The sequence below is a fragment of the Abramis brama genome, assembly GCF_963993115.1.
Source record: "Abramis brama genome assembly, chromosome: 10".
In the NCBI taxonomy this organism is placed as follows: Eukaryota; Metazoa; Chordata; class Actinopteri; order Cypriniformes; family Leuciscidae; genus Abramis; species Abramis brama.
The window spans coordinates 37,570,003-37,584,653 of record NC_139972.1 but is presented as its reverse complement, the minus strand read 5'-3'; the positions used below and the strand labels follow the sequence as shown (position 1 = coordinate 37,584,653).

Below are 14,651 nucleotides of genomic sequence, written 5' to 3'. Positions count from 1 at the left end.
AGGGAAATCATTGTGGTGTCCATGAAGATGTGAAAAAATAGGCATAAATCTAGCTTACACGTTTACCCAAATTATTAGATGCCTGTTTAACCGAAGCTAATTTTTGGGTGGGTTTCTCCCATCCCCATACAGTGTCACTTCTCTGTCTTTTACGGCCCTGGCGAGAACGTTGGTCTCCTCGGCTGTGAACCGTTCCTGGCGCGCGCCTGGCAAATCCACCATGGAACAAGCGCGCCTGCTCTTAAAGGGAATGTGAGATGACGCTCTGATTGGTTTATTTCACGTTACGCCCAAACCACACCTATGAGTAATGAAGCGACTTCAGACCAACCCATTTTAGATTTGCGTCGGGCGCAAGAGTCATTTATCCCGCCGGTATAATAGCAACAGCGCCCGAGATCCGCCCACAAAGATTTGCGTTTGATACTTGCGTTTCAGATCGTTAATATAGGGCCCATAGTGTTTCTCCCAGAAATTAAAATTCTGTCATCTGTCATCACACCATATGACTTTGTGTGTTTGTTTGTTTGTTTGTTTGTTTGTTTGCAGTATGTAGCCCTTCATGATCTCTGTGAGATGGATAAGTATGAGAAACTGGCTAAGATCGGCGAGGGCTCGTATGGAGTTGTGTTCAAATGCAGACACAGGGACACAGGTCAGATAGTGGCCATTAAAAAATTTGTAGAGTCTGAAGATGATCCAGTCATCAAGAAGATCGCATTGAGAGAAATCCGCATGCTGAAGGTACAGTAGATGGTAGATATAGAGATTGCTTTTGCATTGATTTAAACATTTGCACAATTATACATAAACATTTCCATTTTTATCCATATAGCAGTTGAAGCATGTGAATTTGGTGAATTTGCTTGAGGTCTTCAGGAGAAAGAGACGCCTTCATCTGGTCTTTGAGTTCTGTGAGCAAACTGTTCTAAATGAACTGGACAAGCACCCCAGAGGGTCAGTCATATTCTCCTCATTAAAAAAAAATCTAAATCTTAAAAATGACATAAAGGAAAATAAAGCAACTTCAATAATTATGGTTTAAGATATTTGGCCCCTATAGAAGATTATCTTGTGTTTCTCTTCTCCTTTTGAACTTTTCTTTCCTTTTTCTTACCGTTACCTTTTACTCCCATATTCAATGACCAACGCAATAAAATCAACCAAATTTCATATACGGTTATACAATTTCATATGTTTATACTGTTATCTCTAAAATCAACATGAAATTAGAACTGTCCCTATTATGATTCTACTGTATTCTCATTGCAAAAATGTTTGCCTTTGTAATCTTGCATTCATAATAACTTGTCCCACCCTAGAATCAACTTTCCTTTCAACTTCACCAAGCTCTCTTCCTTTTCAACACCTCCTCTCTCACGAACTGAAATGCCCACTTTTCATAAAGTAATCGATTCCTGATCTGACCTATAGCGTTTTTTCGTCAACAGTCTTGTTTTTCAAAGCTCTTAAGCTGGTCAGGCCACAAAGGCTGTGGCTGCCCAGCATTCTCTCTCTTTCCCAGAAGGCCTTTCAGTCGTAACCTTAGCTTCTCTTGAAAACAAAGGAACTGGTTGCCAGGGACTACATGCCCATGGTTACTACAGATATATGGGAGCTGCAATGATCTTTAGAGAACAAGAGAATTTAACTGTTGTTAGATCCTGCCAACTACAGAATGCCAAAAATGTTTAATCAGGAAAATCTAAGGGCATTTTCAGACCTGCATTTTCCTTTTCCGATACAGAGACTTAATTTGTTACAATGTTGCAATTTCTTCTTAGTTCGCTTTCACATGACAACAATTCAGAGCGTACCAAAATGTTTTGCAAGTCACATGTGAGTAAAACTGTCCTTTTATTGGTCATAGTTTCTTCTGTGTCATCCATCAAGATGTATTGACAAGTTCGCTCTGCAAGCTTATTGTGGCTTTATCTGTAGCTGTTGAGATGCACACAAACACACAAATGAATGTAGCTGCCATTCCCGCTCTTACTGATAAATTAAATATATTTAATTATATTTCAAATGTATATGTATAAATGTATTATTAAATTTTTTTATATAACACATTTCCCATTATGAAATATGATACCGCTTGGTTTGTTGGTCCATTGGGTCTGAATGCTTTCTCACCTCAACTGAACCGCCCCAATCTTTGTTTCCAATCGGGCTGAGACCACCTCAGTCAGGCGATTTTGGTGCAATTGTTTTGGTGCGGATCTGAGCGCGATTTCTGTGTTCATATATGCATAAACAAACCGAACTAAGGGAGAAAACGCATCAGGTTCCAGAACAAATGACCCAGGTGTGAAAATGCCATATAGTTGATTTTTGTTTCTTGGTCTTTATATAAACATTTGTCATTTTTTCTCTCTTCAGGGTTCCTGAGGCACAACTTAAGAGTATTGTGTGGCAAACTCTACAAGCTGTGAACTTCTGTCACAAACACAATGTCAGTATGCCCAGCCTCTCTTTTTTAGCCTACCAATGTGTGTCAGTTATGACTTCCACAGGCAACTGTGAAAGGTTGCACTATTAAAGAGCCTTTTGGGAGGAATGAGGAGACAAATTTTTTCAGTCTTCATGACCTACACCAGGCTTTCCGTGCGTTTTAATGTAAAGATTTTTCAGTGGCTCTTTCTGCAAGTTATGATATGCCATGTCAGTAGGAGGCAACAAGTGTTTGTTTGTTTGTTTGTTTGTGTGTGTGTGTGTGTGTGTGTATGTGTGTGTGTGTGTGTGTGTGTAATAAGCGAATCATTGATTCATACAGGAACAATAGCCAAAATAGCTGCAAAATTTATCTAAAATTTAAGTTACTCAATATTAACTTTTTGTTTATTCAACTTTTACGGTGATATTGCTTACGTATATAGGAATATGACTAGCTGTGAAACATGAAAACATTGTATTAAAAACAAACTCTTAAACAGAATATGGATCTTAATTGGAAAATGACATGCAGCATGCACAGTGCACTACGTACAGTCGCTGTGTCTGAAACTGTCAGAGTATTACATTTGATGAAGAACTTACTAGGTATGGATACATATAATATGAATGCAATCCTTACTACAACTGCCATATTGTCATGTGACCTACCACGTCATATGTGCAGCTTCCATGCATTTACAAATGGTCTCCTATTGCCTCATCATGGGATTGTAATGTCCATTGAATGCACACTTCAGAATCTTGGTGGAAGTAGTAAGTCATGAATACTATGAATTTGGACACAGTTCAGATACTGCTTTTTGAAAACTATAAAATAGGCATATTCGGACACAAGGGAATGACACTCATTGTGCTAGATTGTTGCTAGATCGGTTCTATTGCCTGTGGTAAGATATTAATTATATTTTTTTTAGAAAGAAATTGTCTTTTTACAAATCCCTGCCTTGTAGTAGTGTATGTGTATTTTGTGTATGTATCTCTGACAGTGTCACTCTTTGTGTGTGTATACTAGTGTATTCACCGGGACGTAAAACCAGAGAACATTCTTCTGACCAAGACTGGTGTGATCAAACTATGTGATTTTGGCTTTGCTCGCATCCTCAGTAAGTGACTTTGTCTAGCTCACACACTCTTTAGCCATTTATGTGCATTTAGCATCTTCACTTCATTAATGACTTATTTATATGTTCGGTCCTATATCAGCTGTCATGCGTCCTGAGCATACTTTCAGAGCAGCGTGAAGCCTCACAGGTGCAGTCAGCCAGTCAGGGTCAGCTTACATCATCCTTGAGTTTCAGTGTATTGTTACTATAGGCTAACACAAGGTCTATCCATCAGCATGTTGTAATCCTTTCTGTATGATGTACATGTAATTCTGAATCTGTGCATGTGTAGCTACTTAACCAGGTTTTGGGCACAAATTTGTACCCAGAAGTAAGCTAAACATGACAATTGCTCCCAAAACTGCCTTTTGGGGATGTCCATTTGTAAATAACAGTATAAAAGTAAAGTAAATAAAGTTTTTTTTTTTATTAGCTAAACTACAGATAGTTATGTATGAAGGACTAAAAATGACAGAACGAAAAATAAATAAATAAATAAATAAATAAAAGTAGAAATAAATAAATAAATGCAGAAATAATAGTGAAAATAAATACATTTTGGTAATATAAATGGCTATTTCTGTATTTTTACATGTATTTATTTATTTATTTATGCATTTCTATATGTATTTATTTATGTATTTATACATTTATTTATATATTTATGTATTTATATATTTATTTATTTATATATTTATATATGTATTTATTTATACATTTATTTATTCCTACATTTATTTATTTCTGTATTTCCACATTTCTACATTTATTTATTTCTGTATTTCCACATTTCTACATTTATTTTTCCCTGCGCATGTATGCTAATTGACCAATGGCTAAGCCATGCCCCCTCCACTCACTCGGACAAACAGTCAACATTCGGTAACAGGCGCTTTGGCAGAGGAGATTTCACAGGAGGCAATTGATGATTTTTTGGAGACAGAAAGATTATATATCATCTCGATGTCACCAAAAGGGCCTTAAATATGCATTGGAGGGTTATATTAATAATTTTATTGTTGAGAAGGTCGATAAGCTTCAGCTCCAGAACAAAGATTTACAGTTCACAGTGTAAACGTTATAGTTTGGTGCTATTTCGCTTCAAACGCTCGCTTTATACGCGCGTCCTATTCGCTTTGGATTCAAAATGTTCAAGCGTCGAACTAGACGCGGATACGCGCGAATTTGACGCTCTATTCGCGTTTGGTGTGAGCGCAGAATAATGAACAGGCTGCGATGTCAAGATTGCATTGCTGGAATGTGTGTGTGTGTGTGTTTGTGTGTCTCTCTGTGTGTGTGTGTGTGTGTGTGTGTGTGTGTGTCAGAGAGCGGGCGCGATCGAACAGTGGAAACATAAAAACATACTCCATTTTGTTCATACAGGACATAATTAAAACTGCAAAGTGTTTAGCCTACTTATATTTGTGTAAAACACAACATTGTGCTTTTGTCAAACTGTAAACTCTTGTCAAACTGTAACCTACAACTGTCACCCAACCAAAATCACACACACACACACGCTGTTTAAAAGCCAAAATGACAAGAAAAAACATAAAAACGAATGAAAACTGATAACCGCAATGCATTGCAATGGACAAGGAACTAAGCAAGCAGAGAATGTCCGAGCAGTGTTGCCAACTATTTTCAAAGGAAAGTAGTTAACGCCTCCACTAAAAGTCGCTAAATGTCGCTAGATGACGTCATACGTCAATTAGCATATTCATGACGTCATCGCGGCGTACTTGCGTTCTGCCTGCCTAATGTTTTTTTCTCGTTAAAATCATGGTCACATACTGTATTTTAATATAACATGCTATAATATAATATAATAGCCTATACTAGCCTATAATATAATATAATATAATATAATATAATATAATATAATATAATATAATATAGCCGAATGTCCAATAAAGCTGTTCTCATTTACTATATTTTTTTGTCAGACAATAGAATGAGTAGCTGTTGAATGACTATTTTTTTATATGTGTAAAATTATCTGAATTGAGAGAGTTCGGGAACTGGGTGAACTAACGCACTGTGATAGTGAGTATTAGGCTACAAGTGATAAGCACAAGTAATAAAATAAAATGGTCAAACTAAATTATTTAAATATAAAACAAAAGATAAGTGATAAGTCCGTGGAAACAACACTGCTCATTCACGTCTGTCAGCTGCCGTGCTGCTGCGCCATTCACTTAACAGGGTAGATGCAGAGAGAGGTGTGTGACGGTTTGTCCAAAAAGTAGCTAGATTTGTCGCTAGTCGCTTTTTTGAAAAAATGTCGCTAAAGGGGTCTGAAAAGTCGCTAAAAATAGCGACAAAGGCGCCAAGTTGGCAACACTGTGTCCGAGTGTATTGGGTTAGCTATGCGTACTGTGATTGGCTCATCGCGTTTGGGGGTGTGGCTTAGCCATTGGTCAATTAGCATACATGTGCAGGGAAAAATAAATGTAGAAATGTGGAAATACAGAAATAAATAAATGTAGAAATGTGGAAATACAGAAATAAATAAATGTAGAAATGTGGAAATACAGAAATAAATAAATGTAGGAATAAATAAATGTATAAATAAATACATATATAAATATATAAATAAATATATAAATACATAAATATATAAATAAATGTATAAATACATAAATAAATACATATAGAAATGCATAAATAAATAAATAAATACATGTAAAAATACAGAAATAGCCATTTATATTACCAAAATGTATTTATTTTCACTATTATTTCTGCATTTATTTATTTATTTCTACTTTTATTTATTTATTTATTTATTTATTTTTCGTTCTGTCATTTTTAGTCCTTCATAGTTATGATGTGGGTTAGGTTATAGTATTTAGAACTAGCTGTTAATAAAAACAATAAAAGTCTATGTAAGTTCCCCAATTTGTTAAAAGCCGTGCGTGCGTGCGTGTGTGTGTGTGTTTGTGTCAAACAGCTGGTCCAGGTGATGATTACACTGATTATGTGGCCACACGATGGTACCGGGCCCCAGAGCTCTTGGTCGGAGACACTCAGTACGGTCCCCCAGTTGATGTCTGGGCCCTTGGTTGTGTCTTTGCTGAGCTGCTGTCTGGAAATCCTCTTTGGCCAGGACGTTCTGACGTGGATCAGTTGCACCTTATTCGACAAACGCTGGGTACTAAAAGAGAAAGAAAGGAGAATGTTTGTGTGTTTAAAGTTTAATAATTGTATTGAAAATTAAATCCGAGTTGATTTATTTTTTACAGAGTTTGATAATATTGTTGTGATCATCTTTTCTGAACGATTGTTTTCCATCCTCGATTAAGTTTGCCTCAGGACTTTTGTTAAAGCCAAAATATGACCACACCTCAGAATTGGTTCTCTTAAAAGGCTGAAAAATCTCCTGAGCACGGTCACTGCCTTCCGCAATTCCTTCTTGAATAAAAAAACAACAACATTGCGCGCTGAGCCTGCGTCAGACTGTTGCTGGCTGGACAGGATCTAAAATCGTGATAATCAAACACGGTTTTAATGATAATTAAATTTTAAACGATATTACTAACCGTCAGTACATTTTATCGTGGTTTATAGTGAAACCAGTAATCGTCCCATCCCTACTACATATTTTAGAAAAAAAGATAATGAACTTTTTTTTTTTTCAAATTAATGAAGCTTATTACATCTCGCAGAAATGCATTGAAAGATGGAGGGGAATTTTGTTTCCATAGCCAAGTACACCTGGCTGCAGCCTGCAGATCGGGACGGGGCTACACCTGGGATGGAGCTGCATGTGTCGCTCCGCCCCACACTTGATTGGCACATTCGTCTAGGCATACATGTTGCATTCGTAGTTGGTGTAGGTCAGAGTAGTGCATGGATTGATGAGCGAATGTCATCAATCAAGTTACAAAACTGTAAAAGAGTGTCAGGATAAACAGAGGACCCAAGAGCGAAGGCAGGTACAGAAACAAAGTTTAATAGAAAAGGGAACAAAAGCAGTCAGCCATCAGGCGGACGCAGAACTGATAAACACAAAAGTCGATAACTTGGCTGGTGAAAAACAACACCAGAGGTCCCCGAGCTGGGTAACAGTGGTCAGCGAGGATGACAGTCTTAGGCCAGTAGTTGCAGATATGCAGGTAGCGGTGAGGTTGGAGACCACGAGCAGCAGGATGGCTGGGCAGAGAACAGTCTAAACAAACACGCAGACAGGACAAGACAAGGTTCTCCAGAAGTTGGTTAGCTGAGTAGAAGGTAACTGGTTTAATGCAAGATACATGGAATACAGGTTGGACACAGCATAGATCACGAGACAATTTGAGTTCAACAACTACCGGACTAAGAACCTTAACGATGGGAAAAGGTTCAGTGAAACGAGGTGCTAACTTGCAGGAGGTGCTAACTTCACCTTCTGGCCGCTAACATATCTAGGAGCCCTGATGCAACGTCAATTGGCAGCGCGTCGAGTGTGTGCTTTGGAACGACAAAGGGAGGGCAGTTCGCACCCTTCTCCAGGTGCGTTTGCACCGTTGAATAAACGCTTGCATCGAGGGAACGGAGGCCTCGGAATCCTGAGACGAGAATAGAGGAGGTTGGTAACCAAGGCAACAAATAAACGGGGATACTCAGCCCAAGGTAGCTGCCCAGACCAGGACGAGGGATTCTGGAACACCAGACTACGGAGCATATGTCTGAGAATTTGGTTGGCCCGTTCGGCTTGCCCGTTAGTTTGTGGGTGGCGGCAGAATTCCCTCCAGAACTGAGAGACAAACTGGAGTCCCCTGTCTGAAACAACATCAGAGGGGAGCCCATGGAGCTTAAAGACATGATTGACCACAGCCTGTGCCGTCTCTTTGGCAGAAGGGAGCTTAGGAAGCGGAATAAAGTGTGCTGCTTTAGAAAAACGATCAATGACCGTCAGGATTACAGTATTCCCTGCTGACGGTGGAAGTCCCGTAACAAAATCTAGGGCGTAATGAGACCACGGGCGAGATGATGGTAAGGGGTCTGAGTTGGCCAGCGGGCGGAGAATGACTAGACTTAGTCTGAGTGCAGACAGAACAGGATGCAACAAAACGACGGATATCACGTTCTCTCATGGGACACCAAAATCTTTAGCGGATGGTGGCGAGAGTACCCCTCACCCCAGGATGAGCAACCAGTTTGGAGGAGTGACCCCACCGGAGGACGGCTGGATGCACAAATTCAGGGACAAATAACTACTCCTCAGGACAGCGCCACGGTCTAGTGACGTGAGTGAAGGCCCGTCTTACTAATCTCTCTACTCCCCAGATAGTAGCTCTGACCACACAATCATGAGATAAAATTCTCTCCTTGGTCGAAGCGCTTTCTGACGAGCAGAATTGACGTGAGAGGGCGTCTGGTTTAACATTTTTAGAACCGGGCCTGTAAGAAATTATGAACTCTAAATGACCAAAGAAAAGTGCCCAGCGAGCCTGTCGAGCATTCAGCCTCTTAGCTGACCAAATATACTCGAGGTTTCTATGGTCAGTCCAAACTATGAATGGAACGGTCGCCCCCTCCAACCACTGATGCCAGTCCCCCAAGGCTAAACGGATAGCCAGCAGTTCACAGTTCCTCACGTCATAATTGTGTTCCGTGGGTGAGAGCCGATGAAAAAAGAATGCGCATGGATGAACCTTATCGTCGAGCGGAGAGCACTGCGAAAGCACCTCCCCCTCGACTATATCCGAAGCATCCACTTTGACAATGAATTGTCTCTTTTTAGGAGTGATTAAAATCGGTGTGGTGGTGAATAGAGTCTTGAGGCGCTCAAAAGCGGTCTGGGTCACTTCGGACCAAGCAAAACGAGACTTGACCGAAGTGAGCGCTGTCAGGGGGACGGCAACCTGGCTGAAGATTCTGATAAAGCGACGATAAAAATTGGCTAACCCCAAAAATCGTTGGAGCGCTACTCGAGATTCGGGAACTGGAGATTCCGTGACGGCTCGTACTTTAGCGGGGTCCATACTGATCCCTTCCGCCGACACGACCAAACCAAGGAATGTAACAGACTGGGCATGGAACATACACTTCTCCGAACGTGCTGCACGTGCACTTGGAGAGACGGGGAGAAAATAAGTATGTCATCCAGGTAAACAAAAACGAAAATATTAAGCATGTCTCTCGAAACATCATTTACAAGAACCTGGAAGACGGCAGGAGCGTTGACGAGCCTGAGCGGTAAAACCCAGTATTTGAAGTGCCCTAGAGGTGTATTAAATGCTGTTTTCCACTCCTCTCCCTCATTTATGCATACTAAATGATAAGCGTTGCAGAGATCCAACTTTGCGAAAATCTTTGCTCCCTGCAAGATCTCGAAGGCTGATGACATAAGTGGTAAAGGATACCGGTTCTTGACAGTTATGTCATTCAACCCTCAATAATCAATGCAGGGATGCAAATAACCGTCTTTCTTTTTCACAAAGAAGAACTCGCCCCGGCGGGAGAGGAGGAGAGCGAGAGAGTCAGTGAGATATTTCTCGAGTGCCTCGCGCTCCTGCGCCGACAAGGAATATAACCTTCCGCGAGGTTGAGTGGTACCTGGGAGGAGATCAATACTGCAGTCATAAGGTCGATGAGGCCCAGGAACGACTGAACACTGCTTGCAGATCGTGGTACTTCTTAGGCACTCCTGACAAATCACCAGGTTCCTCCTGAAATACAGAAACAGAGGAAACAGCAGGGACAGCAGATACTAAACATTCAACATAACAAGATAAATTCCAAGAAAGGATAGTCCCCTTTACCCAGTTAATCTGTGGGTTATGCTGCGCTAACCAAGGATGACCCAAAACAACAGGAGTAAAAGGAGATTGAAAAATTAAAAAAGAAATTGCTCTTGATGTTTGCCCGAGATGGTGAGACTCACTGGGACGGTGGTTCGACAGACCTTAGAGAGTACACTGCCATCAAGGGCAAAGACCGTGGTAGGATTCTCTAGATCAACTAAGGGAATGCCCTGTTCGAGCGCCCATGTCTCATTAACGAAACTTCCCTCAGCTTCTGAATCGATGAGGGCCATGCAAGAGGCTGTGGAACCAGGTCAGCGGAGGATGGCAGAAAAGGTGGTGCGAGTCTTCGGCGATGGGTAAAAAGCAGTAGCGCTCGCCAGTAATCCCTTGTCATTTGCGATGTCACTGATTGCGATGATGATCAGCTGGGAAAAGGAGAGAGAGAGAGAGAGAGAGAGAGAGAGAGAGAGAGAGAGAGAGAGAGAGAGAGAGAGAGAGATCTAATCTAATGTCTAATGCCACATAAATAAGATAGAATTTACATAAATTTAAATAGTTTGAGCTCAGTCTAGCACACTTAATCTGAGAATCTGAGACAACTTAATCTGAGAATCTGAGACAACTTAATCTGAGAAAGATCTTTGTTAACTCTCTTTGTACGTATCATTGAATCACTGAGTTGTTAGCTACTGCAAGTTTAATCTTGTAGATCAGTCGAATTCACAAATGAATGTTATTTAGTGTGAACCAGTGATTTAAAAGAATCAGTTAAAAAAATGTGGTCATGAAACTGTTCTCGGAGATCTCGATTTAATACTTCATAAAGTGAATCACAATATTTGACCATGGGGCTGTGAGATTTTATGAGACAATTTGAGCAATTTGACAATTATTCGAAATGTGATGTTTTCAAATCTAATTTTGGCCGCACCTGAAATGGAAACATCGCTTATTCAAGGACGTGCATTTATTGCATGGACTTAGCAAAAACATGATGTAAAAACATAATGTAACATAATATAAAAATACTCATTAAGTTTTTCATTAAACTGTTTGCTGAAATAACCACAACATTAACAACGGCACTGAAATAAAAACACGCTGTTTATCTGTCAGTCAAATGCACGTGAAAGATGCGTTCATTACTATAGCAACAGACTTCAGGCGCTTTCTTTCTGAATCGTGGCAGGTACAGATAAAAAATTCTCGATTTCGTCACTTTAAAATAACGAGGAACAGGTTCTTTTTCTGAAATAAGGTGTAACACCTTCTATAACTATGAGTATGTCTTGTCATGTTACTGATAACTATACTGATACATCCTTTTCATTTTCCTTTCTCATACTATGGTGATAAGAAATAATCAAAATGATAAATAAATTATTTAGCCTAATTCATAATTCATTCCTCTAACTGAAGACCTGACCCTCCTGTTGTGGATAATCAACCAATTCCTTTTTTAAAATGTTGTGGGGTCGTTCGTGTGTTAGTCTAAAGACCAGCTTAATTTACTAAAACAATCATTTCAGGGACATTGCGAGTTACAGGCTAATGAAACTTTGTGAAACCGCACAGCTTTTCCAGTTTTTTTAAATGACATACTCCTTCCTACACCAACTATGAACACATTTTCTATCATGTATAGCTATGAAAGACGATGGAGCCAATCAGAGTAGGTATGGGGGTGCATCTGCAGGCTGCAGCCAGGTCCTTTTCTCCATAGCTGGAGAAATCTCCAATAGAGGTCAATTGTATGACTAAAGTTTAGTCTAAATCTCTATAAAAAGCCAGTTATACATGGGCTCCTAACATCTAAACTTTGACCCCCTGATAGGTGACTTGATCCCACGTCATCAGCAGGTGTTCCGGTCCAATGTCTTCTTTAGCGGAGTCAGCATCCCCGAGCCTGATACCATGGTAACATAAATACCTACACTTAATAAAAAAATAATAATTGTGAAAGGTAACTAAATTTGATGTTGTTGTTATAGGAGCCGCTAGAGAAAAGGTTTCATGATGTTTCTCCTCATGCTATTACTGTGATGAAGGTGAGATGTCAATACAGACATAAGTATCATATACCACTTTTTCACAGACAGTGACATTCTTAACCTCTGCCAAAGGTCGCAGCTTAATTCAGAAATGGTGTGTAAACATCATGAATGGCAGTCAAACAGTAGAGCATGACACTAACAATGCCTAGATCAGAAGACTGATTCCCAAGGAATGCATTAACTGATTAAATGTACATCTTGAATGAAATGTAAGTCGTTTATAAAAAGCATTTACTGAATATATAAATGTAAATGCATAACATGAGTGAGTTAATAATAACAGAATAAAAAATTTTGGTAAATTGAGGATAATATCCTCACTAAATTCTGCTCTCAAAATCACTATGGTTACACACATAACCCTGGTTCCCTGAGATTACCGGAACGAGCATTGCGTCTGCTTTTAGCTTGAAGAACAGGGATGTCCAGGTTATAAAATCTGATAAATGTGGATGGCAAGGACAACCTCGCCACACAGATATCTGCGATGGAGATTCCACAATCCATCTGGAAAGTCTGCTTTGAGATTGGAAGTCCTTTGCTGCAACCTCCGAAGCAAACAAACAGCTGCTCTGATTGCCGAAACTGGCCTGAGCGCTCAATATACACTCTCGGGACAGAGTGGATGGGGTGCCTGATCACTTTCTGCGAGCAGTAGAGCTAACAGTGCTATCACCTACGTTCTGAACTGGGTGGAGAGCACTTTTGGCACATACCCTTTTTTTGGCCAGTAATGTCGTTGGTGCCAAAATCAAGGCAGGAAGGTTCCAGAAGCCGGTTCGCCAATCTGTGAAGAGGGCAAGACTGGGTACCTCCTTGGTGGTTAAGGAATGCAACACCGTCCTTTTCTCCGAGCGGACCAGGACATGATGGCGCCTGAGTTCTGACATTAACTCCTTCAAGGCCAAAATTACCACCATCATTTCCAGATGGTTGATGTGCATTTCATCATCATTTCATCGCCCATAAGTTGAAGGCTATTCTGCCGTCGGGGGCGCCCCAGCCTGTCTTGGTCTGTCACGACCACTTTCCTCCTAGAGACAGGGCCCAGCATCGTCCCATCCTGGTAGAAACAAGGAGATGTCCAAGGGACCAAGGCCTTGACACAGCCATGGGTCACCCTGGGAGTGAGTTGCCCCGTGCATATAACCCTCTCTTCCGCCGTCCTGATGTATTAGGACTGCTTTGGCTGCACAAGCTCTAGCTCTAGCTTGGGACAGGGGCCCTGTTGCTTTGGAAATGGGTAGCGTGGCTTAGATTCAGGCTCTGCTCCTGGTTGGAGCTGGACAGGCACTGAGGCTGGCCTGCACTGTAAAACAAATATCCTAATTTTACAGAAAATAACTGTGATTTTTTGACGATCATTTTCTTTAATTTTAAACTGTACTCAAAACACTGTAAAATTACAAATAATATCTGTAAAATGAAAAAAATTTTAAGTTATTTTAGGTATTGTGACATTAATGACAAATTACAGTAATTCACATTTTTTATACAGAAAATGTATTGTTTTTTTCAAACAGTATTTTTTCTGTTTTCTTAAATTACATAAAAATGTATGTAAAATTACAAATATAATCTGTAATTAAACAGTAACAAAACAGTTAAATGATAAAATGGTCAAATGACTGTCAGCCCCCCAAAAAACTGTAAAACATCCTAAATTAAATAAACTGAAAAACACTGTTATTTTACAGCTATTTCCTGAACTAGATGTACCGCATGGCGGTACAAAATATGACCGCCGCTCAGGCCTGCACTGGCTTTCCACAAAAATAAATGACGTGGAGCAATTTGGCTGTATTGCGTGTTTATGTATATACCTAAAAAAAGTAGTAGTATGTGCATGTCTGTCTGTGTGTGTGTGTGTGTGTGTGTGTGTGTGTGTGTGTGTGTGTGTGTGTGTATGTGTGTGTGTGTGTGTGTTTGTGTATGTGTGTGTCTGTGTGTGTGTGTCTGTGTGCGTGTATGTATGCGTGCGTACATGTGTGTGCGCGTGTGTGTGTGTCTGTGCATGTGGATTTGTATGTGTGTGTATGGCTGTGTGTCTGTGCGTGTGGATGTCAGTGTGTGTGCATGCTTGCGTTTGTTTGTATTCCTGCATGTGTGTGTGTGACTGTATCATCCTAAACCAGCAACCCTTCGCTCAACACCACCATCTACAGGCCGATGAGTGTACAGTCACTAAATGTGCACATAAATGAATTTATTTTATACCCCCCCATGGATGAAATTCTACGAAACTTAGCATACCCCCAGAGGATGTCAAGTTAATCATACACATGAAATATGGTGCAGTTCTG

At 40.2% G+C, this 14,651-nt stretch overlaps 1 protein-coding gene across 3 annotated transcripts in view; it reads left to right on the top strand.

The window, feature by feature from the left end:
- Positions 1–555: 555 nt before the first annotated feature.
- Positions 556–14,651, top strand: part of LOC311090314 (cyclin-dependent kinase-like 1) — a gene marked incomplete at its 5' end in the record, with an annotated part of 116,547 nt that continues 102,451 nt past the window's right edge. The window contains 7 exons of one of the 3 annotated variants that reach the window (XM_084125567.1): positions 556–744; positions 839–957; positions 2,383–2,455; positions 3,470–3,560; positions 6,514–6,714; positions 12,129–12,211; positions 12,286–12,342. In XM_084125567.1, the coding sequence (XP_083981693.1) occupies positions 577–744; positions 839–957; positions 2,383–2,455; positions 3,470–3,560; positions 6,514–6,714; positions 12,129–12,211; positions 12,286–12,342 (792 nt within the window). Of the gene's footprint in view, positions 745–835; positions 958–2,382; positions 2,456–3,469; positions 3,561–6,513; positions 6,715–12,128; positions 12,212–12,285; positions 12,343–14,651 lie in introns of all 3 variants that reach the window. The other 2 variants (XM_084125566.1, XM_084125565.1) reach the window with 2 other exon arrangements.